Consider the following 25,623-nt stretch of genomic DNA (forward strand, 5'->3'; position numbering starts at 1 on the left):
CCCATCTGCTTCCTAGAAACCCCAATTGCATATTAGAAGTAGAATTCTACCTGAAGCAGGCAAGGTACTACTGCAGCCTCCTGCCTCAAGATCCCTATCCAAGATGGCAGCATTGAACACCATTGCAACCAGGGGTGATAAATGATCCCAATGCTACTTTCAGGGCACTACCATCCCACTTACAATGGGCAGAGTGAGCTTAATTGAGCTCTTACAGTTTGTACCATATTGAGAGCGTCACGAAGCACAATGATGTGAGGGGGAGCTAGCTGAACATCAGTAGAAACAAAGTCTGCGCTGGGCACTGACTGAGAGAGATAGGGAGATTGGATAGTGTGAGAGAACAGGATTGACAAACAGGCACAGCTGGAAGCAAGTTACTGCTGTGCTAATGACAGGATAACTACTGGTGTTAATCCAACTTCCTCATGCTGTCAAATTCAGCAATCGTTCCAAGCTGTCTCTTCCTGTTGATGCCTTTCTGTACTTGAAGCAAACTAAAATATTCAAAATAGGCTGACAGGTCAGCAGAAAGATATAAAGGATCTCAAATATTCCAATTCTTTTGGAGATGGATTCTAATATTGCAGCTCCTACTCTTAAAACAAATCCCAAAATGAGATTTCTAATTCAAGAAGGGTCCTGATGTTAAGAGTTCCTCTGAAGGGGTCCAGATGGTGAATTCCCTCTTTGGGGGTTCTTATGGAGAGTCTGTTTTTTGGGTACCTTCTTACATTGTGTTTTACCTTTAACTGAGCTCTACAAAAAATAAGCGATCAACTGAAGTTTGACAATTGTACAGCTATGTAGAGATCTCACAAAAATTAAACGTGCACTGACACATTCAGATCTGAGAAATGTTTCATTTTATTAATGCTGATGAGGCCATTACTATGATTAATGCTCAGTTCTTCCCCCTGAAGCTTCATGTTCTCATGTTTGGGAAAAAAAGATCATCAGAAGATGGTTGACAGTTGCTGCAATTGAGAGATTAAATTAGTATAATTGTCAAAATCTCCTATTGAAACAATGGGGACATGGTGCAAATCCAAGGTAATTGCAGTGCTTTTGTAGTCAAGATACTTTTGGTAACAACACTAAATTGGCGTGCTAGAAACACTACCATTGGTACAGTGCTTAGCTATTCACCGAGTCAGGATGATTTGTAAACGCTTCAAAAAAGGCAGCCAGGACTCGATTCCAGGATTCTCGACCCCATTCCCAGGGTTTCCAATATTCAGCAGGGTCTTTAAAGTGGTTTTGGTCATTAAATCCCCACTTTCTTAAAAAAGACCTTTTTACTACAGGGCAATAAAACTGCCAATCACCTGGACTCCTTTCAGTTTCAATAGCTGAAACAGTAGGCACTTGAAACCTCTTAAAGACTGTGCAAATAAACATTGTGAAATTGACAGCAAAGATCAGAGAGCCAGGGCTGTCAAACAAGCAATGTTTTCCCTGGAGCTCAGGTGCTTCAACAGACTAATGAATTTCTGAGCTCTCAGCCAAATCTTATCATGTATTCTTGGCTGAGAGCTCAGGAACCTGTTAGAGTTTTAAAACACTTGAACACCAAGGAAAACATTGCTTGATTGACATCCCTGACTCTCTAACCTCTGCTGTCAATTTCACAACGTTTACTTACATAAGATAAAGAGGTTTCAACTGCTTGCAGTTTCAGCTATTGATACTTTAAAGAGTCTGGACAATTGCCACCTTTATTGAACTGTAGTAAAATGGTACTTTCATAAAGTTGAAAGTTATCGATGAATGACTGTTTTCTTAAAGCTTGCTTTCCACATTCTACTATCACTATAGGGTTTGTTGCTGTTATATAGTGTATAGCAGATGGATGACATGGAGGTGCTATAACTTAGCATGGGGGACATGAGGCACCATAGCAGTTGTTTGGGAGACTTTCACTTGGCTTGAGGGATATGGGAGAGCCAATGGAGTTGTTTGTGAGGCCTTACCTTGGCATGGGGGCATGTGGGGCCATAGGGGTTGAGTGGGGGGGGGGGGCATGAGGTGGCATGAATGAGTCATGGGAAGTGGGTGGAGATGAGTGGGTGTGAGGGGTGAGAGTTGATGCACCTTTCTGTTTTAATTTTAACTGGGATGTCCCACAGCTTCGAGGCGGGCCTTTTAAACAGCTTGCCTTGGCACCCGGCATCCCCTGTTCTACCTCCAAACGTCTTCCCAGGTCAGCTGGCCCAAATTTCCCCACTCCAGCTATCTGCTTCAAGGATGAAAATCCAGGGCAGTGTCTCTAAACTATGAAAGTTAACAGGGAAAAGAATCAGCCAAAATTTCCTCTCCTGATCACTATCCAGAGAAGCTGACTAGAAAGGTTAATGCATGAATGGTCCAACTGGAATACCTCCTTGGTCAAATATGTTGCTAACGTTCACTATCTTGGTTCACTGGTGATAAATAGTCACTTGAACAAAGTACTAATGGGTGCTTGTCTCCCAATTCCAGATAACAGCAGGCATGGTCTCAAAAGGAAAGGATGATAAATTACTGGGGGTTGGAGGTGTTGGAGAGGTTGAATTTTAACATCACCTAATTTAAAGCATTCCATATTTCCATTCCACACCCGGATCTCTGTTAATATGCAGGGCAACAATACATTGAAGAATTAAGAGACTATCGAGCTTACTTTTTTAAGAGTGACAACCCCCTCCTGGGTTTGGGAGTCTGTTGTGATCTCAAACATGCCCATCCCATCTCCGTCGATAATTTGATACAGTGACCTTGCATTCTGTCCCACATCCCGGTCATTGGCCTTGACTCTTCCTGCAACATCACCAACTGCCATGTCCTCGAGCACAGACAGGTGGTAGAGACCTTGAAGGAAACCAAGATGATCAGTGATGACAATTCAATGTTTGATAAAAGGGAGGGGGAAAAAGGAGGGACAATATACACCGAAGCTGATATCACAATTTTCATGAGGGACTTTTGTCTTCCTGATCTCCCATGAGCAATGGGATTTATTCTCTTCTATATCAGTCAAGTTTACACGTTAGTATACCTAAATATCCATAACTTTTTTTTTTCTCTTAAAAAGACAAGGCTGAGGGGTGACATGATAAAGGCATTTTACTGTTCTCAAAACCGGTTCTCAAAATGGGAAGCATAGGCCTCTGGGGACAAATCAAGACTTTCTGGGAGGTTTGCAAAATAATGGCCAGGATTTTACATCCCTGTCGTGGTGTTTCTCCCCCCCGCCCCACAGCGGATGCAGCAAGCCATTTAAATCTCGATTCAGTTTGGCAGGACCATAATACCATGCTGGGCGGGAGGGGCCATAAAATCCTAGCCAATAGATCCGTGAGTGGAGACGTGTTTGGTGTGAGCCGGAGCACGGTCTCCAATGTGCAGCACAGACTGGGCTAGCTGACTTCCCCAAGAGGGAAGAACTCACAGCGAGCACTGAGAGTGGCGCAAAGATCACCAGGTAGACCACAGTCACGATGGGTGCCTGGTGAGTTCAGCCTTGTTCAATAGGAGGAAATTTAAAATATTTAGGGAGTGCGTACTGGGCAATGAGAAGCAGGCACACCCACCTCACTGATACCCGTAAGTGAACACCTATTTTCTTAAAAGCATTATTACACAAACTTTACATGCAGCACTTTCATATTAAGAAGCACTATGCAGCATTATAACCTAAATTGGGTGTCTGTGATTGCTAATTCACTTGAAAAGGAGTTCTTCAAACAAAAATGTTTAAAAACCACTGTTTTAAATGATGAAGGGGTTCAATAAGGTAGAGGTGGAGCAGATATTTCTACTGTGGAGAATCCAAAGCAAAGGAACATGAATATAAGATCGACATAAAACAAATCCAACAAGGAATTAAAGATTACAGAATCAAAGAATTGCTACAGTATAGAAGGAGGCCATTTGAGCCAACATGTCTGCACTGGCTCTCTGAATTGAGCAATTCATCTAGTGCCATTTTCCTTCCTTCTCCCTGTAACCCTGCACATTGTTTCTTTTCAAATAATCATATTCCCTCTTGCATGCTCAATTGAACCTGCCTCCACCACAATCTCCGGCACTCCATTCCAGACCCTAACCACTTGCTGCATGAAAAAGTTTTTTTCTCATATCCCTTTTGAGTCTTTTGCCAATTACTTTAACTTTGTGCCCTCTCGTTCTCGATCCTTTCATTAGTGGAAATAATTTCTCCCTGTCTTCTCCGTCTAGGCCCCTCATGATTTTGAATATCTCTGTCAAATCTCCTTTCAGCCTTATTTTCTCCAAGGAAAAGAGTCCCAAATTCTCCAACCTTACTTCATAGCTGAAGTTCGTCAAACCTAGAGCCATTCTCGCAAACCTTTCCTGCACTCTCTCCAATGTCTTTACATCCTTCCTAAAGTGTGCTGCCCAGAACAATATACAATACTCCATCTGAGACCAAGCTAGTGTCTGATACAAACTCAACATAACATCCTTGCTCTTGTATTCTCTGCCCCTATTAATGAGCCCAGGATACGCTATGCTTTATTAACTGCTCTCTCATCCTGTCCTGTCACCTTTAAAGACTCACGCACACATACACCCAGGTTCCTCTGTTCCTGCACTCTCTTTAGAGTAGTACCCTTTCTTTTATACTGTCTCGCCATGTTCTTCTTGCCAAATGTATCACCTCACATTTTCCCAGATTGAAATTCATCTGCCACCTTATCTGCCCACTCCACCAACCTGTCTATGTCCTTCTGAAGTTCTACGCTATCCTCCTCACAGTTTACAATGCTTCCAAGTTTTATATCGGCTGCACATTTTGAAATTGTGTCCTGTGCATCATGCTCTAGGCCATTAACATATATATCATGAAAAGCGAGGGTCCCAACACTGATCCCTGGGGAACTCCACTAGAAATCATTTTCCAGCCCGAGAAACAATCACTAGCCATTACTCTCTGTTTCCTGTCACTCAGCCAATTTTGTATCCATGTTGCTACTGTCTCTTTTATTCCATGAGCTATAACTTTGCTCACAGGTCTGTTGTGCGGCACTGTATTAAATGCCTTTTGAAAGTCCATGCGTACCACATCAACAGCATTGCCCTGAACCTCACAAGTAGGGGCCCGTAAGCAGATGTTTCAGAAGCTGGGAATCCTCTTCTCTGGGCGTACTGCCTAGCACCTCAACGCCAACTCCCTTTCCAGGCTTAGGATCTTAGATATGCCCTGGCCCTGGCCCCACCTCGACCAGTCACCAATGGGCAAACAGAAGTTCTACCTGATGACAACAAAAAAACAAATGGTATAATCACCTTGTCACCAGTTCCCTGAGGGTTGTGGAGGGAAACCGGCCAAGTCATGGCTGGAGAGCAAAGGCCCTTCACCCCACTCCCCCCACCTCATCCACCAACCACACTGCAGGCTTCAACCCCACCACCGCCATGACCCACCGCTCCACTGCCACCCCCCCACCCCCCCACCAACCCTACCACCACCGCCGCCAACCCCCTCCTTAGAATTTCAGGTCCTGAGGGTTTGACTTAAACACTGGGAACTCTAGCTACCCCAAGGCACATTGATGTTGAGGATTACTGACCCTGGCTTAGCATTCTTGTGCTGTTTGTGCCCAGAATCCAGCATTTTGAATTTGTTGACGTTTGACTTCAGAGATTTCCTGTTTTGTGAGCTGAGGATCTGCCAGCCGATGAATTTAATGACACTCCACAAATCCAAGAAGCCTCAGCTTAGATTTTCTGCTCAATATTCTTTTGGATTTACTGCCTGAATGTAAAGATCTGAGCCGCTTCTGCCATTGCAAAGCTACACAACAGCTCCCCAGATCAATCAGACTGTGGTATTGGAAACAACTCAGATGGACCAAAGGTAACAGGCTTTAAACAGTCAGCTTATTAACACTGCCAGGAATTCAGCTGTTGAAAACATTTTTTCATCATAACCAATATTTTTTTTTAAGAAAACCTTCAGAGCAGAGTCACGCACAACATCTGATAAAACTGCCATTTCCCAGTTTCAATCGACTCCAACCAAATAGCTCAGAGATCCAAGACATAAAGATCATGGGCCAGAACTTCAGTTCCCAGATGGGGGTCTTATCCCGGAGGTACCCTGGAAGATGTGCTGGAGGCCCCCCCTGGAAGTGCCCATGTAAGGACTGCATGGGAATTGCCCAGGAAGTTTAAACTTCCATTGGGCAATTACCCTGCAGCTGCCTGCGCCTCTGAAACTCTGGTTTAAATCAGAGACTTTGGACGGTTCTGACTCTCTTAGCAGAATAGTTACCCAGGAAATGTTAGAAGGATTAAAGCAAATTCTAACTCCTGGGTAACTATGGTACTGACCTCTCCAATCCCCCAATGGACCCCCTGACTACTCTCCCAACCCCGGCTAATCCCCCCCACCTCCCCTTGACCACCTGAACCCCACACCCCAGCTACCTTCCACTCCCCCAAACCAATGGAACCTCAAAAATCAAGTACACCCGCCACATCTCTAACCACCACCCTGACCCCAGCTACCGCACAACTGCCGCACAACACCTCCACTCCCCTGAGTACCTGATCCCCCACCCCCTGTGATGACCTCTCAATTCTGACTACCCCTTACCCCGACCCCCTGCCCAAGACTACCGTCCTATCTCCGGCCACTCAAACCCTCCACCCCCTGTCTACACCCCACACCCCAAATCCCTGACTACCCCCACCCCCTGACTATAGCTCGCCTCCCGAGCAGCCCACCCCCTCACCCACTTATCTTGCACACTTACCTTCCCTCCTGTCGAAGTGGCAGGGACCTTCAGTCTTACCACTTTACGTCAGCTCTCATGCTGTAAAGTGGGGGCGTGGCTCCACCTCCCCCAGTGATCCTGTACCGCACAGCAGGCTTGCAGGAGTATCTAAAATGCACATTTTTCAGCAAGCTCAGCCAGGTGAGAAATGTGTGGCTCCAGTCTGGGGTAAGTAAAAAGGGAGCAGAGTGGAAATCCGGAAGGTTTGACCCCATATTTCACCTTAATTGTTATTACTTTTTAAATATATCTCCCACTCTCGTCGACTCTCAAAGCATTGGTCTATGCTGGGGTTATGATGACCTGGGTGCCAATCACTCTCCAATACCTCAAGTAAATGATCACTCTTCATAATTTCATGCAGAGGACTGCAGCTGAGTCACGGTTATGTTCCTGGGCTAATAACTCAGCTCAGTTAGAACATGAGCTCAAATCCCACCATAATAGCTTGAGAATTACATAGAATGTACAGCACAGCCCAATCCCTCCATTCCAGTGTTTACATTCCACTTGAGCTTTCTCCAATCTAACTCTATCGGAATATCCCTCTACTCCCTTCTCCCTCATGTGCTTCACCAACCCCCCATAAATGCGTCCATCTTAATTGCCTCAACCACTCACTATGGTGGCTAGTTCCACATTCTCACCATTCTCTGTGTAAAGAAGCAGGGGAGGTGGTGGCATAGTGGTGTTGTCGCTGATTAGTATTCCTGACACCTGGGGTAATGCTCTGGGGACCTGGGTTTGAATCTTGAATTTGAATCCATTTAAAAAATCTGGAATTAAAAGTCTGATGATGACAATGAAACCATTGCTGTAAAAACCCATCTGATACACTAATGTCCTTTCAGGAGGGAAATCTGCAATCCTTACCCAGTCTGGCCTTCACGTGACTCCAGACCCACAGCAGTGTGGTTGGCTCTTAAATGTCCTCTGAACAAGGGTAAGTAGGGATGGGCAATAAATGGTGGCCTAGCCATCGAAGCTCATTTCCCGTGAATAAATAAAAAAAAATTCTGCCATTTTTCCCAATAAGCTATGGTGGGAAGCCTACATGGCTCAGGCAGTTTGTCAAGGTCATGTAACAAGCAACATCGATAAAGGGGAACCAGTAGATGTGGTGTACTTGATTTTAAAAAGGCATTTGATAAGGTGCCACATCAAAGGTTACTATACAAAATAAGATCTCATGGTGCTGGGGGTTTCATGCTGGGCGGCCCTTAATTGGCCCGGCAGTGTGAAATTGCCTTCCGGCCCCGATCGCATATTAACATGGATAAAGGATTGGTTAGCTATCAGGAAGCAGAGTCAGGATAAAAGGGTCTTTTTTTGGATTGACAAGTTGTAACTAGTGGAGTGCCACAGGGATCAGTACTAGGGCCACAACTATTTATAATCATTGAACTGGCTGAAGGGACAAATGTGTGGTTGCTAAATTTGCCAATGATACCAAGATAGGTCGGAAAGGAAATTGTCAAGAGGAGGTGGAGTCTCCAAAGTGTTATAGGTTAACTGAGTGTGTTTAAATCTAGCAACAGAAATACAGGGCAAAATCTTTAGCTCGGCGGGTTGGTGCGTAACCGACCCAACCGAGCGTAAAATGACGCGTGATGACGTTGGGCAGGCGTCCCAACCTCATCGTGCACTTGAGCGATAGAGTCGGCCGCGTGCCCGCCGACAACTAAAAGGCCTGTGAAGGCCAACCGTATGGGCAGGCAAAAAGGCCAAGTAGCCTTCGCACTTTTTAAGGAAACCTCATTCATGGGCGGGGTGAGGTTTCCTAAAGCAAATAAAAATGAAACAAGAATTTTAAAGCTGAATTAATAACATGTCCCTGGTTATGTGACAGAGTTACATGAGGGGACATGTTTCATTACATTTTTATTCTCTTTATTATTTTATTATACCTCTTTGTCTCCCTGAGACAGCTCGTTGCCTCAGGGAGATTATGAAGTGTGTATTCCCATGTACGCATGAAGTTAGCACTCCTCCCCCCACAACCCCACCCCCCCCACCCACACAGGCAACGCTGCTGCTCGCGTTTCATGCTGGGCGGCCCTTAATTGGCCCGGCAGTGTGAAATCGCCTTCCGGCCCCGATCGCGTGCAGCGGCCGGCTTCCTAACCACCCCTGCCCATCCTCGACGAGACCGACCGACATGGGTGAAATTCTGCCCATGACGGGGGACAATGTGAACGTGTCCACTTTGTCAGGAAGAATAGAAAAACAGTATACGGTTTAAATGGAGAGGGATTGTAGAACTCTGTGGTACAGAGGGATCTGGGTGCCCTGGTCCATGAATCACAAAAGGTTAGTATGCCGGTATAGCAAGATTTTAAGAAGGCAAATGGAATCTTGATGTTTATTGCAAGGGGAATGGAGTATAAAAGCAGGGAAGTTTTACTGCAGTTGTACAGGTCCTTGTTGAGACCCCATCTGGAGTAATGTGTACAGCTTGGGTCTCCTTACTTGGAAAAGGATCTAAATGCATTAAAAGCAGTTCAGAGAAGGTTCACTCAAATCATTCCTGGGATGAAGGGCTTATCTTATAAAGAAAGGTTGAACAGGTTGGGCCTATACCCATGGGAGTTCAGAAGAATGAGGCAATCCTACTGAAACATATAACATCCTGAGGGAACTGAGTAGGATGGATACCAAGAAGATGTTTCCTCTTGTTGGCAAGACTAGAACCAGAGGGCACAGTTTAAGAATAAGAGGCCTCCTTTTTAAGATGGAGATGATGAGACTTTTTCCCCTTAAAAAAGTTAGTCTGTGGAATTCTCTTCCCCAGAGAGCAGTGGGGACTAAGTCATTGAATTTATTCAAAGCTGAGTTGGATTTTTGATAGACACGGGAATCAAGGTTTATGGGGGGTTGGGGGGGGGGTGTGATGGGGCATGGGCAGACAGGAGAGTGGAATTGAGACCACAATCAGATCAGCCATGATTTTATTGAATGGCGGCGCAGGCTCTGGTCCAAATAGCTTACTCTTGTTCCTAAGTCAACAAGGCCTAGACCTCAAAATGGCTCTGGTCTCACACCAGCCAGAACAGCAGAGAGATTAGGTGACTTCCCAATCATTTCAGCAGGAAGTTGATGATCACCTCTCCCACCCATGACATCAACAAAAACTCCTGGCCCAGTTATTTTTAGAATTCCTTGTCTATTTCTTTATAATCCTTTCTTCATATTCTCTTTTATATTTTCTTTATACTCCTTTATATCACACAGTGCCACACATGTCTCTCTAGTGAGAATAGGTCATAACCTTGCTCCAGTAGCTCTGCCCATAAACCTTTATGAGTAAGTTGCTGATAAGTACAGTAAAGAAACCTGGGTTGACTCTTAGAATGATCACCTGAGTGATTTACCTAGTGTCTTGTCAACTCTTATCGATAGCCACAGAGCCAACAACAATCATAATTTTCACTTATACAGCACCATTAATGTAGTTAAACATCCCAACTGGCCAGACATAACTGACATCAAGCCAGATAAAGAGAAATTAGGGCAGGTGATCAAAAACTTTGATCAAAGTGGTGAGTTATATTGGATGTCTTAAAGGAGGAGGAGAGCGGCTAAGAAGTAGAGAGCTTTAGTGAGGGAATTTGAGAGCTTAGGGCCTAAGCAGCTGAAGGCATGGATACCAATGGTAGAGCTATGAAAATCAGGTATATGCAAGAGGACAAGTTCAGAGTAATGTCAAATTCTCAGAGGGTTGTAGGGCTAAAGGAAGTTACAGAGACAGGGAGGGTTGAAGTCAAGGAGGGATTTGAACATGAAGATGCAAATTTTATACTCAAGGATTTGCAGGACTGGGAGCTCATGTGGGCCAGCGAGCACAGGAGTGATGGATGAGTGACTTGGTGGTTAGGATAGAGGGAGCAGAAGCGGGCTGAGCTCAAGTTTGCCGAGGGTGTAAGGTGGCAGACCAGCTGGGAGAGCATTAGAATAATTGAGTCCGGAGCTAACAAAGGCCTGGATGAGGGTTTCAGCAGTTGATGAGCTGAGGCAGGAGTGGAGTCTGGCAAGGTCACAGCAGTGGGAATAGGCAGACTTGGTAATGGAAAGGACATGGAGTTGGATGCTTGGCTCTGGGTCTGCAGCACATTATCCATGCTGTGGCACCTGCTGACTCAAGGTTTCAAATACTGTACACGCGGCAGTTTTATACACTATCCTGCGAATCACATGTTGAAAGGACGTAGGTTGACACAAGCAATAAGTTAAGAAAGATCAATGTCAAAGTGGTGGGCAAAGCGCCTATCCAGGAAGGATGCCAAATGACTTTTTGTTTTGTGCACTTACTGGAAATCAATGAAGATTGGCAAATCAAGGAAAACTGACGCTTGCTCCATAAAGAAATTAATTGACTAAGGATGTCAATGGTGGAAGCTCCCAGACAATTTGGCTTTGAAGAAATAAAAATATAGCCTCTCTCCAATGACTTAAGGGTACAAAATGTACTCCACACCGACTGTGTTATTGACTTACTTAGACCAGAAAGCTCCATGTGTAATCATTATTTTACGCTCAGGCCCTGAACCAAGGAGAGAAGAAAAGGTCATCAAATCTGAAACTCCTGACTGCAACCCACTAACCCCAATACTTGAAAGTATTGTTCCTAAATTCCAACATTGACTCTACTCAAGAAATGTTTATTTGACTGTAAAATATACTGGCGCGTCTTTTTTAATTCTTTCATAGGATGTGCCGATCGCTGGCAAGGTCAGCATTTGTTGCCCATCCCAAAATGTCATTGAACTGAGTGGGGTTTCAGTCTCGCCTTCCTAGATTCTTTTCCTTTGGATCTCTGCATACGCTCAAGCTTCAACTTCCAAGCACAATTTCAGACCTTCGGCCGTGCCAAGCAGAACACCCTTGCTCCAAAGGGTACCTTTGCCCCTATAGTCCGCAGCATGGAGTCGCCAACATTCAGCTGCCCTGTCAAATCTTCAGGGCTTCTCTCGAGCCCACTCTGCTTCAGGTTTGCTCCCCACAGCTCTCCCTCTTTAATTTGAAGTCAATTGTTCTGCTCCTTTCTCTTAACTTTGTTTAACAGGATCTATCCCTGATCTCCGCCCTTGTCCTTTACCTAGGGCTGTCTTCTGCAACCTCTTTCTGTCCCCACTCCCTGGTTTAAGGTCTCCTTCTTTGTTTGGAACCTTCTCCCTGTTCCCCCTCCCTGTGTCCTGTTCCCTGGGACATCTTTCTGCAATGGTGTTCCTCTTCAGGTCACCTGACCAATGAACGGCACATGTGCGCAGGGCTGGTTTCCCTCCTGAGGATGTGAAGGACAGCAACCGAGCATGTGCTGCCCTTTCCCAGCCGACGCATGCGCAGAAGTCCCCAGGCCCGCTGGGAACTATAGTTGCTGAGCTCCAAGGTAAGTAATCAAGTTTCGCAACAATTAATTGGATTTGAGTTTCACCAGCTCCTGTGGTGGGATTTAAACCCATATCCCCAGGGCGTTAGTCTGGCCTCTGGATTCTTAGTCCCGTGACATTGCCACAATACTACTGTTTCCCCCAGAGATCATAAAATGCACTATTTACATGTGAGTTCTTCCTTTTTGACTTCCCCAGTCAAATAGGCACACATTTCTCTAGGCTTGAGCACAGCAGTTAGTCAGTTGGATAGGTACTATAAGGCTGGCGACAACCCATGAGTTTGCGTCTTTGGCAAATAAATCTCAAAGCAAAAACAAAATTTGATCCATTTGTTTACAGTTTCCTCAAATAAGAGATTCAAGCTGTAACCATGGCAATATAGGGTAAGACATTCCGCTAGAGTCAGGAATAGAGCCAGATTGGTTTTAGGTCTGGTTTCAACTGATCATTGAGGAAAAAGAAAAACGTGCATTTCTATAGCGCCATTCAGGGCCACCGGACATCTTCAAGTACTTTGCAGACAATGTAGTACCTGTGAAGTGCAGCCACTGTTGTAGTGTAGGAAACTCAGCAGCCAATTTGCACAGCAAGATCCCACAAAGAGCACTAAGGACCGGATAATCTGCTATTGTGATGTTAACTGAAGATAAATATTGGCCCAGATTGTTAAATAAAGCTCTTGGAATTTTTATGCATCTGTTTGGGATCTCATTTTTTTTTTCCTTCTTTCATGGGATGTAGGCATCGTTGGCAAGGCCAGCATTTGTTGCCCATGCCTAACTGCCCTTGAGAAAGTGGTGATGACCATGTTGAGACAAATGAAGCTTGAAGGGTTAATTTATTATCTTCTACAAGAATAAAGTGCTTTTCCATAATGAGAAGGAATTTCTCTGCATGTACTATTAGGCCTAGAATTGAACCTTTGTTAATTAATGTGATCATAGACATATTGCTTGCTACCTGATCAGAAACATTTAGTTTAAAGGTTGCAGTAGGCTCCTTAAGTTCAGATGACTGATGGCTAAATAAGCCACTGAACAGCAGAGAGCGGGACAGAAAAAGAAGTTTTTGTTAAACTGAGAAATCTTACTGAAGGCCCAAGTCTCAAGGATAAAATCCTCTCGAAACTGAAAAAGGTAAATCAGGACACCAATCTTAAAAAGCTTCAAGATTGTAGCAAAACGGAGGGGTTGGGGGAAGCAAGGGGTTTGGTGGTCCAGGGAATGAATGAGTTAAGAGCTGGAAACACTGTGATGAGCCCAGTTGGATAAGTAAAGTTGGATGACTTGAAAGAAGTAGCAATTCTAGCGGGATGAAAGGGACAGTGGCAGCCTGGATATAAAATTGGCAAAGTGACAGAAAGCAGAGAGTAGTGGTGAATAGATAGCTTTATCAATGACCTGGAGTAGTCATGATGAGCCAATTGGCCTCCTTCAGTGTTCTGTTATTCTATGAGCCTATAAGGCATGATGATGGGGTGTGTTGATGCTCCAGTTCCCTGACTTTGGCAGGTGTGACCCCTGACTTAGGGCAGAATCGTCCAGGGTTTGCACTAGCAGCAGGAGACTGGAGCGGGGTGGGGGTGGGGGAGGTGGGTGGCTGGGGGGGGGTGCGTGAATGAAGACATTTTACCCGCCGGCAGCAGTGGAGGGTTTTCTCGCCATATTGTCTACTTCCAGCCTCATTAATTATGTACCCACAGGAAATATGCCACCTCGCTGGCAGGTGGCCTCTGAATCACCCGCCCCCCCCTAAAATGATGTGGAGCTGCCTGCGAAGCCTGGTACTGATGACCACGAGTGCTGCCGGAAGCAGGATGTTACCTCACTGTTTCTTCACTCTGCCTAAGCTGCAGCCGTGCACACAGTTCTCAATGCTTGCAGCCCAGGACTGCTCCAGTGAAGACATGGCCCTGAAAGTCAGGAAGAGTTCACTGGAAGGCCTTTCAGAGGCCCACCGTGATGTCCTCCACCCCCCTCCCACTCTGGCTGCAGCAGGCCCAGCAATCTCACCGCTCTGGCTTGGGAAGCGGTGCCAGTGGTGATCAGTGCCAATGCTGCACAGAAGAGGTTGGCTATCCAATGCAGAAAACCAATGAATGATCTCAACTGTGCTGCCAGGCTAAGGTAACCATCTTGTCACTCTAAACTCACAAGGGCATCACACATTCACTGGCATCTCACTCACTGCCAACTCAAGGAACATCTCCACTCACTCTCTCACACACACGCTCACACCTCCATCTGTCCCCATCTCCTCTGGAGAGCACCTTAAGGCCACTTGCACAGGTCAACATGTGCCCTCACACACATCTTGGAATACCCCCCTTTCCTCACCCCGCAGCCTCTTCCCTCGCCTGGGGCCACTTCTTCCCCTTCCCCAAGCAAGCCCTAGCCCTGCAGCCCATTGAAAAACCACCCTCATATGGCTGATCTGGTAGGTAGTGACCTGCCCGTTTGTCCCCCTAAAAGTGATGCGGAGCTGTCTTCGAAGCTTGGCACTGATGACCACAAGTGCTGCCAGAAGCAAGATAGGTAAACAAACAAACCTCGAAGTCCCGAGTGAAGTGCAGCTCGCCAGGTGCACCTTGGTTATGTACAGTTGTGAAACAGGTTGGTGTACAATCTGGGTAATCGGTGCCCAGATGATTCAGCAATGGTGGGGGGGTAATTCCGGTGAGCAGGGCTTCTAATGAGATGCTAAAATATTGAAATTAGGTTCCTGAAGTGCGGCAGCAGGAAACGCAGCCCGCCATTGACAGGTGGAGCGAGCGATCGGAAACTTGTTTCATGACGGTATAAAACCGATTTTTGACCTTCTCACCATGCTGTCTGCTTATGCCTGCCATGACACCTACCGCTAATGGGACCAGGCAACTCCACCCTTAATCACTTCTAATATCATTTGAAGGAGACAGGACAAGATGAGAAGGCTATTATTAAAAAAAAAGATGCAGGATCTTTGGTTTTGTAAACAGAGGTATGGAGCACAGAAGTAAGGATGTTGTGCTAGATCTTTATAAAATTGCTGGTTAGCCCTCAATTGGAGCATCGTGTCCAGCTTTGTGTGCCACACTTTTAGAAGGATGCAAGGTCTCAGAGAGGATCCAGAGGAGACTTATTAGAATGATACCAGGGATTAGGGACTTCAGTTATGTGCAGAGACTGGAGAAGCTGAGATTGGTCTCCTGAGAGCAGAGAAGATTTAAGAGAGCTGTTCAAATTCTGAAAGGTTTTGATGGGGCAGATAGAGAGAAATTGTTTCTCCTGGTAGGTACGTGGGTAACCAAAGTTGCATTTTTATAGCATCTTTCACTACCTCAAGATGTCCCAAAGTAGTTTACAACTAGTGAAGCACTGGTGAAGTGTAGTCACTGCCGTAATGTGGGAAATGTTGTATGGGGAAAGAATGGCTCAGTCAAGGGATGGGGAGTGCAGGATTGGTACTAATTGGATTGCTTTCAAGGAGCCATCACAGACTGATGGGCTGAATAGCTTCCTTTCATGATGTGTCATTCCATCATTAGTACTGTAGTTGGACCAGGAAAATAAACATCACGAAACTTGATGGCGGAGAGTGGGGAGATCTCCAAGTGAATTTCCACTTCAACTGGGGGCAGGAACTGCTGGGATCAGATCGACCACCCTTTAAGAGCATTGTCCCCATTTTCCTGTCCATTAACTTTAGTGTTTATCCCTTCAGCTCCCAAAGGACAATCTGGGTCAGTGGAATATGAAATCCAGTGGTAACGCCTTATACGGGGATCTGCAGTCTCATGATCACTAGTACCCGAAACGTTTAAGGGGATTGTGCCCACAATTTCCCAAAGGAGCATGCCTGGCAGGCAGGGCTCCAGAGCTAGATCACACTTATAGAAAACTGGCCGACCTGGATCATGCTTTATCATGTAGAGTACTGCGTGAATAAAACCCTCAGGCCTGTGGGTTTATTAAACAATCGTTGTCTATTTGTGAATTGAAAGTGCAATATTCTTTGTGTTTGCATTCCTCTTAAGAGAGTTAGTCAGGGCTAATGATATAGTCAATGAAACACTCAACAATTATTTCATATGCATAGAGTAATATAGCGTAGAAAGAGGCAATACAGCCCTTTAGTAGAGCTATCAAAGCGGTCCCTTGACCAGTTTGTGCTAATTCGATTGCTCAAGGAGCCATCACAGCACATTGAACTATAAATGTTGTTCTACAAAATATTTATTCAATTCGATTTTGAATGGGAGAGGAGAGGAATGAAAAAGAAGAATGGGGGGAGAGGAGAGGTTTGGAGAAGAGGGTACATAAGAGGTGAAGTGAAGGGAAGAAAAACAGAAGGGGAGGTGAGGAGCAGGGAGGAGAGGAGGGTCGTGAGAGGCAAGGGGAGAAACAAAGAGTGACAAAGAAGAGGATAGTGGTGAAGAGGAGAGTCGAGGGGAGAAATGAAGAAGAGAGGAATAGAGGAGAGGAAGGAGAAAAGGGGTGGTGAGAGGGCATGAGAAGAAAGAAGAGGAGAGAAGAGGAGAGTGGAGACAGGAGAGAGAAGAGGGAAGATGAGATGAGAGATAAAGAGATGGAGGAGAGGACAGCGGAGAAAAGGAGAAAAGAGGTAAGCAGAAGAGGAGTTTGGCAAACAGCAGCAAATTTTGAAGCACTGAGATTGAATAACTTTTTTTTTATTCATTTACAAAATGTGGCTTTCGCTGGCTGAACTAGCATTTATTACCCACCCCTAGTTGCCCTTGAGAAGGTGGTGGTGAGCTGCCTTCTTGAACCGCTGCAGTCCATGTGTCATAGGAACACCCCAGTGCTGTTGGAAGGGAGTTCCAGGATTTTGACCCAGTGACAGTGAAGGAACAGCCGATATATTTCCAAGTCAGGATGGTGAGTGACTTGGAGGGGAACCTCCAGGTGGTGATTACCATCTATCTGCCACCCTTGTCCTTCTAGGTTGTAGTGGCCATGGGTTTGGAAGGTGCTATCGGAGAAACCTTGGTGAATTCCTGCAGTGCATCTTGTAGATGGCACACACTGCTACAACTGTGGGTCAGTAGTGGAGGGAATGAATGTTTGTGGATTTGGGCCATCCACAAAGTGGGCTGCTTTGTCCTGGATGGTGTCAAAAATCTTGAGTGTTGTGGGTGCTGCACTCATTCAGGAAAGTGGGGAGTGTTCCATCACAGTCCTGACCTGTGCCTTGTAGATGGTAGACAGGCTTTGGGGAGTCAGGAGGTGAGTTACTTGTCACACGATTCCTAGCCTCTGACCTGCTCTTATGGCCACAGTATCTATATGGCTAGTCCAGTTCAGTTTCTGGTCAATGGTAGCCCCTAGGATGTTGACAGTGGGGGATTCAGTGATGGTAATGCCATTAAACATTGGTTGGATTCTCTCTTGTTGGAGATAGCCATTGCCTGGCACTTGTGTGGCATGAATGTTACTTGCCATTTGTTAGCCCAAGCCTTGATATTGTCCAGGCCTTGCTGCATTAGGACATAGACTGCTCCAGTATCTGAGGAGTCATGAATGGTGCTGAACATTGGGCAATCATCAGCGAATATCCCCACTTCTGACCTTATGATGGAGGAAGGTGAATGATGAAGCAGCTGAAGATGGTTTGGCCGAGGACACTACCCTGAGGAACTCCTGCAGTGATGTCCTGGAGCTGAGCTGACTGACCTCCAACAATCTCAAACATTTTTCTTTGTGCTAGGTATGGCTCCAACCAGTGGAGAGTTTTCCCCCTGATTCCCATTGACTCCAGTTTTGCTGGGGCTAATTTATGCCACACACTATCACGTACAGCCTTGATGTCAAGGGCAGTCACTCTAACCTCACCTTGGGAGTTCAGCTCTTTTGTCCATATTTGAACCAAGGCTGTAATGAGGTCAGAAACTGAGTGACCCTGGTGGAACCCAAACTGGGCGTCAGTGAGCAGGTTATTGCTAAGCAAATGTTGCTTAATAGCACTGTTGGTAACCCCTTCCATTACTTTACTAATGATGGAGAGTAGACTGATGGGGCAATAATTGGCCATGTTGGACTTGTCCTGCTTTTTGTGTACAGGACATACCTGGGCAATTACCCACATAGCCGGGTTGTTGCCAGTGTTGTAGCTGTACTGGAACAGCTTGGCTAAGGGCACGGCAAATTCTGGAGCACAAGTCTTCAGTACTATTGCCGGAATATTGTCAGAGCCCATAGCCTTTGCAATATCCAGTGCCTTCAGCCATTTCTTGATATCACGTGGAGTGAATCGAATTGGCTGAAGGCTGGCATCTGTGATGCTGGGGACCTCCAGAGGAGGCCGAAATGGATCATCCACTCGGCACTTCTGGCTGAAGATTGTTGAGAATGCTTCAGCCTTATCGTTTGCACTGATGTTCTGAGCTGCTCCATCATTGGGGATGGAGATATTTGTTGAGCCTCCTCCTCTAGTGAGTTATTTAATTGTCCACCACCATTCACAACTGGGTGTGGCAAGACTGCAGAGCTTAGATCTGATCCGTTGGTTGTGGGATTGCTTAGCTCTGACTAACACTTGCTGCTTATGCTATTTGGTACTCAAGTAGTCACATGTTATAGCTTCACCAGGTTGCACCTCATTTTTAGGTGTGCCTGGTGCTGCTCCTGACATGCTCTCCTGCACTCTTCATTGAAGCAGGGTTGATCCCCTGGCTTGATGGTAATTGTAGAGTGGGGGATATGCCAGGCCATGAGGTTACAGATTGTGTCTGAGTACAATTCTGCTGCTGCTGATGTCCCACAATGCCTCATTGATGCCCAGTCTTGTGTTGCTAGATCTGTTCGAAATCTATCCCATTTAGTACGGCAATAGTGCCACACAAAACACGACGGAGGGTATCCTCAATGTGAAAGGACTTTGTCTCCACAGTGACTGTGCGGTGCTCACTCCTACCGATGCTGTCATGGACAGATACATCTGTGGCAGGCAGGTTGGTGAGGATGAGGTCAAGTCTGTTTTCCCTCTTGCTGGTTCCCTCACCACCTGCGGCAGGCCCAGTCTTGCAGCTATGTTGGCCAGTTCGGTCAATAGTGGTGCTACCGAGCCACTCTTGGTGATGGACATTGAAGTCCCCCACCCAGAGTACATTCTGTGCCCTTGCCACCCTCAGTGCTTCCTCCAAGTGGTGTTCAACATGGAGGAACACTGATTCATCAGCGGAGGGATGGCGGTACATGGTAATCGGCAGGAGGTTTCCTTGCCCTTGTTTGACCTGATGCCATAAGACTTCATGGGGTCCGGTATCGATGTTGAGGATTCCCAGGGCAAATCCCTCCCGACTGTGTATCATTGTGCCACCACCTCTGCTAGGTCTGTCCTGCTGGTGGGACAGGACATACATAGGGATGGTGATGGTGGGATTTAATTTAACTAAGGTCATGTTCTTGAACTTCCCTGTGTTGCAGTGTTGATAATGTCAGTCTCACTCAAAGGGAAGCAATAATGTTTTGAGGAAAAACACAGAAATAAAGAGAAAGAATGTTGAGCTGATATTTAGTTGCAATTATATTTTATTACTAATTGAAAATCTTTCAGCTGCAGTAGCTGGGGAACATATTTTATATTGCCGGCAAGATAAGCTGCATGCAGTATTATGGCGGTTGTGTGTTTTTCCCACCACACACTACATTACAAGAGTGCAAGGTCACCAAAGCATATTTGAGGCTCTAAAATATTTAATTAAGCAACAATGGAATCATGCCCAGGAAGCAGAAATAACAGGCCAGTGAAATACAGGTCAAACATCAGGCTAAGGCTTAACCTCAATTCCATTGCAGTAATATGGCATTTTGTTCATTACTACAGACCATGACCTTAGCATTGAATTAACAGTTACTAACCCACACTGGGAGGATTTTACAATTCAACAAGGGATGACCAAGAAGTTGGTAAAGAGATGGAAAATAAAATGAGAGCAAATTAGCAAGAGGCATAAAAACAGATTGTAAACGTTTCTAAGCATATATATCTATATATATGTAAAAAGCATAAGATTAGCAAAAGTAATTTTAGATTCTTTACAGGCCAAAGCAGGAAAAATTATAATTAGGAATAAGGAAATGACCCAGAAATGTAACAAATGCTTTTTATCTGTCTTCATGAAAGAAGATACAAAAAATAATTCTGCTATTAGTGGGAAACCAGAAGGTTAATTGAAAATGTGGAACTTAGGAACATTACTAATAAAGAAATAGTACTCGAAAAATTAATGGTAGTTGAAGTTGATAAGCTGCCTGGAACTGATGCCCGGCACTCGAGGGTTTTAAAAAAGGTAGCTGCAGACAAAGTGGATAAATTTGCTTTGATCTTCCAAAATTTGCCACATTCCAGAATGGTTCTTGTGCATTAAAAGTATCAAGTCTAACCCATTATTTAAGAAAGGATGGGGAGAGGAAACAGGGAACTATGGACGCTTAGCCTGAGATCAGTAGTAGGGAAAATGCTAATTTTAAAAATTAATTCACGGGACGTGGGCATCGCTGGCTGGGCCAGCATTTATTGCCCATCCTTAATTGCCCTTGAGAAGGTGGTGCTGAGCTGCATTCTTGAACCACTGCAGCCCACATGATGTAGGCACACCCACAGTGACGTTAGGAAGGGAATTCCACGATTTTGACCCAGCAACAATGAAGGAACGGTGATATATTTCCATGTTATGATGGTGAGTGATTTGGGGGGGAGTTTCAAGGTGGTGGTGTTCCCACCTTTCTGCTGCCTTTGTCCTTCTAGGTGGTAGTGGTCGTGGGTTTGGAAGGTGCTATCTAAGGGGGCTTGTTGAGTTCCAGCAGTGCACCTTGTAGATGGTACACACTGCTACAATGTTTGTGGATGTGGTGCCAACAATGTTGGCTGCTTTGTCCTGGACAGTGTAAAATTTCTTGAGTGCTATGGGAGCTGCACTCATGCAGACAAGTGAGGAGTATTTCATCACATTCCTGACTTGTGCCTTGTAGATGGTGGACGGGCTTTGAGGAGTCGGGAGGTGAATTAGTCACCACAGGATTCCTAGCATCTGACCTGCTCTTGTGGCCACAGTATTTATATGGTTAGCCCAGTTCAGTTTCTGGTCAATGGTAACTGCCAATATCCCCTCCAAGTCACTCACTATCATGACTTGGAAATATATCTCCGTTCCTTCACCATCACTGGGTCAAAATCCTGGAACTCCCTTCCTAACAGCACTGTGGCTGTACCTACACCACATGGACTGCAGCGGCTCAAGAAGGCAGCTCACCACCACCTTCTCAAGGGCAATTAGTGATGGACTGTAATAGCTGACCTAGGCAGCGAAGCCACATCCCATGATCTAATAAAAAATAAGAAAAATCTCTCTTCAGAGGTCAATCACTTATCACAGGAAGCAGTCTAGTGAACCATTCCCTCCAAGGCCAGTGTCCCATGCCTTAGGTATGGAACCAAAACTGTACTTCAGTTGTGGTCTCACTAAGGCCCTGTACAATTGTAGTAATACTTCCTCTGTATTATATTCTCACTCCTATACTCCCTTTGTAATGAAGGTTAATAGGTGCTGCTGTGCTGGGCTGCCCAACATTGAGGATGCGGATATTTATGGACCCTCTTCCTCCAGTGAATTGTTTAATTGTCCTATTCACAACAGGATGTGGCAGGCCTGCAGAGCTTAGATCTGATCTGTTGGTTGTGGAATCACTAAGCTCTATCTATCACCTGCTGCTTGGCATGCAAAGAGTCCTGCATTATATCTTCACCAGGTTGACGTCTCATTTTTAGGTGTGCCTGGTGCTACTCCTGACATGCCTGCCTGCACTCTTCATTGTGGTTGTGCACAATTCTGCTGCTGCTGATGGCCCAGAACACCTTGCCCCATGGTTGTCCAGCCTTGAATTACTGGATCTGTCGGAAATGTATCCCATTTAGCACGGTGGTAGTGCCACACAACACAACTAAGAATATCCTCAACATGAAGATGGACTTCATCTCCACAACAACTCCACAAGTGTTGGTCACTCCTACCGATGCTCTCAAGGACAGTTGCATCTGTGGCAGGGAGGTTGGTGAGGATGAGGTCAAGTATGTTTTCCTCTCTTGTTGGTTCCTTCACCACCTGCCGCAGACCCAGCCTAATAGCTATGTCATTTAGGACTTGGCCAGTGGTGGTGCTACTGAGCTTCTCTTGTTGATGGACATTGAAGGCCCCACCCAGAGTGCTTCCTCCAAGTGGTGTTCAACATAGAGAAGCACTGATTCATCATTTGAGGGGGGATGGTATGTGGTAATCAGCAGGAGGTTTTCCCACCCATTTTTGACCTGATGCCATGAGACACCATGTGGTCCAGAGACCATTTGGGGACTCCCAGGACAATTCCCTCCCGACTCTATACCACCGTGCCACCATCTCTGGTGGGTCTGTCCTACCCATGGGACAGGACATACCCAGGGATGGTGATGGTGGTGTCTGGAACATTATCTGTAAGGTATGATTCCATGAGTATGACTATGTCAAGCTGTTGCTTGACTAGTCTTGAACAGCTCTCCCAATTTTGGCACTAGCCCCCAAGTGTTAGTAAGGAAAACTTTGCAGGGTTGACAGGGCTGGGTTTGCCATTGTAGTTTCCGATGCCTAGGTTGATGCCAGCTGGTCCATCCAGTTCCATTTTTGACTTTCTAGCAGTTTGCTACAACTGAGTGGCTTTCAGAGTTAACTACATTGCTGTGAGTCACATGTAAGGACAGCAGATTTCTTTCCCTAAATGTAGTGAACCAGATGGGTTTTTACAGCAATTGACAATGGTTTCATGGTCATTATCAGACTTTTTAGTTCCAGATTTTTATTGAATTCAAATTCCAACATCTGCCATGGTAGGATTCAAACCCGGACCCTCTGGGGCCCTGAATTACTAGTTCAATGACAATACCACTACGCTACCACCTCCCCCTTATCAAGCAGACTGGAACTATATTTCTTGGAGTTCAGAAGAATGAGCATTGGCTTCACTAAAATATACAATATTTTCAAAATGTTTAATTGAGTAGTTGCTGGAAAGATGCTTCCCCTGACTAGGGAAAGTAATATTGGGGGTCACAGCCTCAGAGTAAGGGGTTGGCCATTAAAGCTCACTTGAGGGGAAATTTCTTAACTCAAAGCTTTGTGGATCTTTGGAATTCTCTACAGCAGAGAGCTGTGGATGCTTAGTCGCTGAACACATTCAAGACAAAGGTAGATACATTTTTGGTACTAAAGGAATTAAGGGATATGGGGGTAGTACAGGAAGGTCTAACTGAGGTAGCAGATCAGCCATGATGATATTCAATGGTGGAGCAGGCTTGAAGGTCTATTCCAGCTGCTTTTTCATATGTACTTATGTTCCCCTCTCCTCTCTTTTCATCTCCTTTCTTCTCTTTTCTCCTTTCAAATCCTCACCTCAGCTCACCTCCCCTTCTTGCTCCTTTCCTGTTCTCTCCTCTTCACTTTTCTACTATTCTCTCCATTTGTCTCCTCTTCTCCTGTCCACTTCATTCCGCCCTTGTCTCCAGTCATCTTGTCTGCCCTCAGCTTTTTCTCTTTTCTTCTATTCCTCCTGTCAAGATGCTGCCATCTGGCACCTCAGTCAAATGCCCATTTTGCATGCATGATGCTGGACAATGCATGTCAATAGAGATAGTGAGGGCGTCAGAGATGATGTCAACACGTGGAGTCCACACATACTCCGAACAGCAAAGTTCATTCAACAGCACTCAGGCTAAACTTTCCCCTCCCCAGGCCAGTAGCTCTTGAGTTCATGTTATGGTCCTCAGAAGCACTGATGTCCACTGACCAAGAACTGGACGTTGTATAATCAATATGATACAGTTTGGTTCCAGTCCACACTGGGCTATGTCACTCGGGAATGACATGTTGTTAACTTTTAATAGCAATTCTAATGAGACTTGCTCTTTGACAAGGTTCCTGACAATGAATCAAGGATATGACATAGGCCACCAACCTTTAGAAAACTTGAACAGGGTGTTATGATCACTCATAAGAGTTTATTTCCCAATTGACAAGGTTCACAGTTGTGCCATATTCTTCAGTTGCCTATTTTTAGGTAGATGTCAAGCTGGTCATTTTAAATAAGTCAACAGCCACTGAAAAATAGCACACAGCAGAATTTAATGAAGTACTTTAAAATTTAGACTTGAATTCCCCCAGTTGGAAAATACATGCCATTTGTACTGATGCATCAGTTTTAGTTTGGTGGCTCGAGATCTACGTACAAAACATCCGTTCCAACCAACAGAGTTCTCATAACTCACCAGTCAATCATTTTTTAATCAGAGATTTGGCATGAGTGTGTGGCCTATGCATGAATATGTGACTATTTATTTTTAAAATATGTTTTTACTTTAGGCTCTAGGAATTATTGTTCTATTCCCCCACTTGATTACCCGACAGTTGGGTTTTACGTAAATAACCTCTTTCTCCCGTTAAACAGTGGATAGAAGTAACCCAACAAATATCTTAGTGAGTTTATAAAGTTGATGATTGATTCTATATACACCAGCAGAGACCCAGGAACCCATTTCTAGCCAGGCAATCTCGACTAGGTTAGCTTAGGGGTATGACACTCAGCCTTGATGTTCATTGCTTAGGCAAGGGAAAAAAGCAGCTGACATTTCTGCTCCTGATCACTGCCAAGTGACCCTAGTTGGTAATATATTTGTTTTCAATTTTATCATGTGATGTAAGTGGTGTTGGCAAAACCAGTATTAATTTGCCCACCCCTAATTGCCCTTGAGAAGGTGGTGGTGAGCTGCTTTCTTGTACTGCTGCTGTCTGTATGGTAACACTCAATTAGCTGTTAGGGAGGGAATTCAAGGATTTTGACCCAAATGAAGTCAGGGTGTGTGTGACTTGGAGGGAAAGTTTCAGGTGATGGTTTTCCCATACGCTTGATCATTTCCATTTGAAAGAAACACTGTACAAAGATTCATGGTCAGTCAGAAGATTGGGCAGATTTTAAGAACCAGCAAAGAACGACTAGAAAACGAATAAAGAGGGAGTAAGGAGAGTATCAGAGAAAGTTAGCTAGTAATATAAAAATAGATAGTAAGAGCAAACAGCATGTCCCTTCCACTACGCAACAGGCAAGGTACGGACCGTACCCAAGCAGCTCACTAAACTCAAACAGTGTCAAACATTAGATGTGATTCTGCGATTGGACAACATTTGCTAAATAATCCTCAGTGTGCCAAGGATTGCGTGGGCGAACAATTTAAGATTGTCAGTCAGGCTCACAGTCTGGAGCATCTGTGTGTACTGGAAGCTACATATATTAGTACACAGGGCCCTGTTCTTTGTAAACAGAAAGAACATGTACACACATTGCGCCTGTTTCAGCTACAAGAGTCAAGCTGCCTAGTTTAAATTTCAAACAACACTTGGTAGTTAGTTATCAGTCACCATCACTGGTGCA

At 45.2% G+C, this 25,623-nt stretch overlaps 1 protein-coding gene across 2 annotated transcripts in view; it reads right to left on the reverse strand.

The window, feature by feature from the left end:
* cdh8 (cadherin 8) overlaps positions 1 to 25,623 on the reverse strand; it is a 270,165-nt gene that overhangs the window by 60,286 nt on the left and 184,256 nt on the right. For both annotated transcript variants that reach the window (XM_041192408.1, XM_041192407.1), the window contains exon 6: positions 2,663 to 2,850. In XM_041192408.1, coding sequence (XP_041048342.1) covers positions 2,663 to 2,850 — 188 coding nt within the window. The remainder of the gene's footprint in view (positions 1 to 2,662; positions 2,851 to 25,623) is intronic.

This window comes from Carcharodon carcharias, chromosome 7 (assembly GCF_017639515.1).
Source record: "Carcharodon carcharias isolate sCarCar2 chromosome 7, sCarCar2.pri, whole genome shotgun sequence".
In the NCBI taxonomy this organism is placed as follows: Eukaryota; Metazoa; Chordata; class Chondrichthyes; order Lamniformes; family Lamnidae; genus Carcharodon; species Carcharodon carcharias.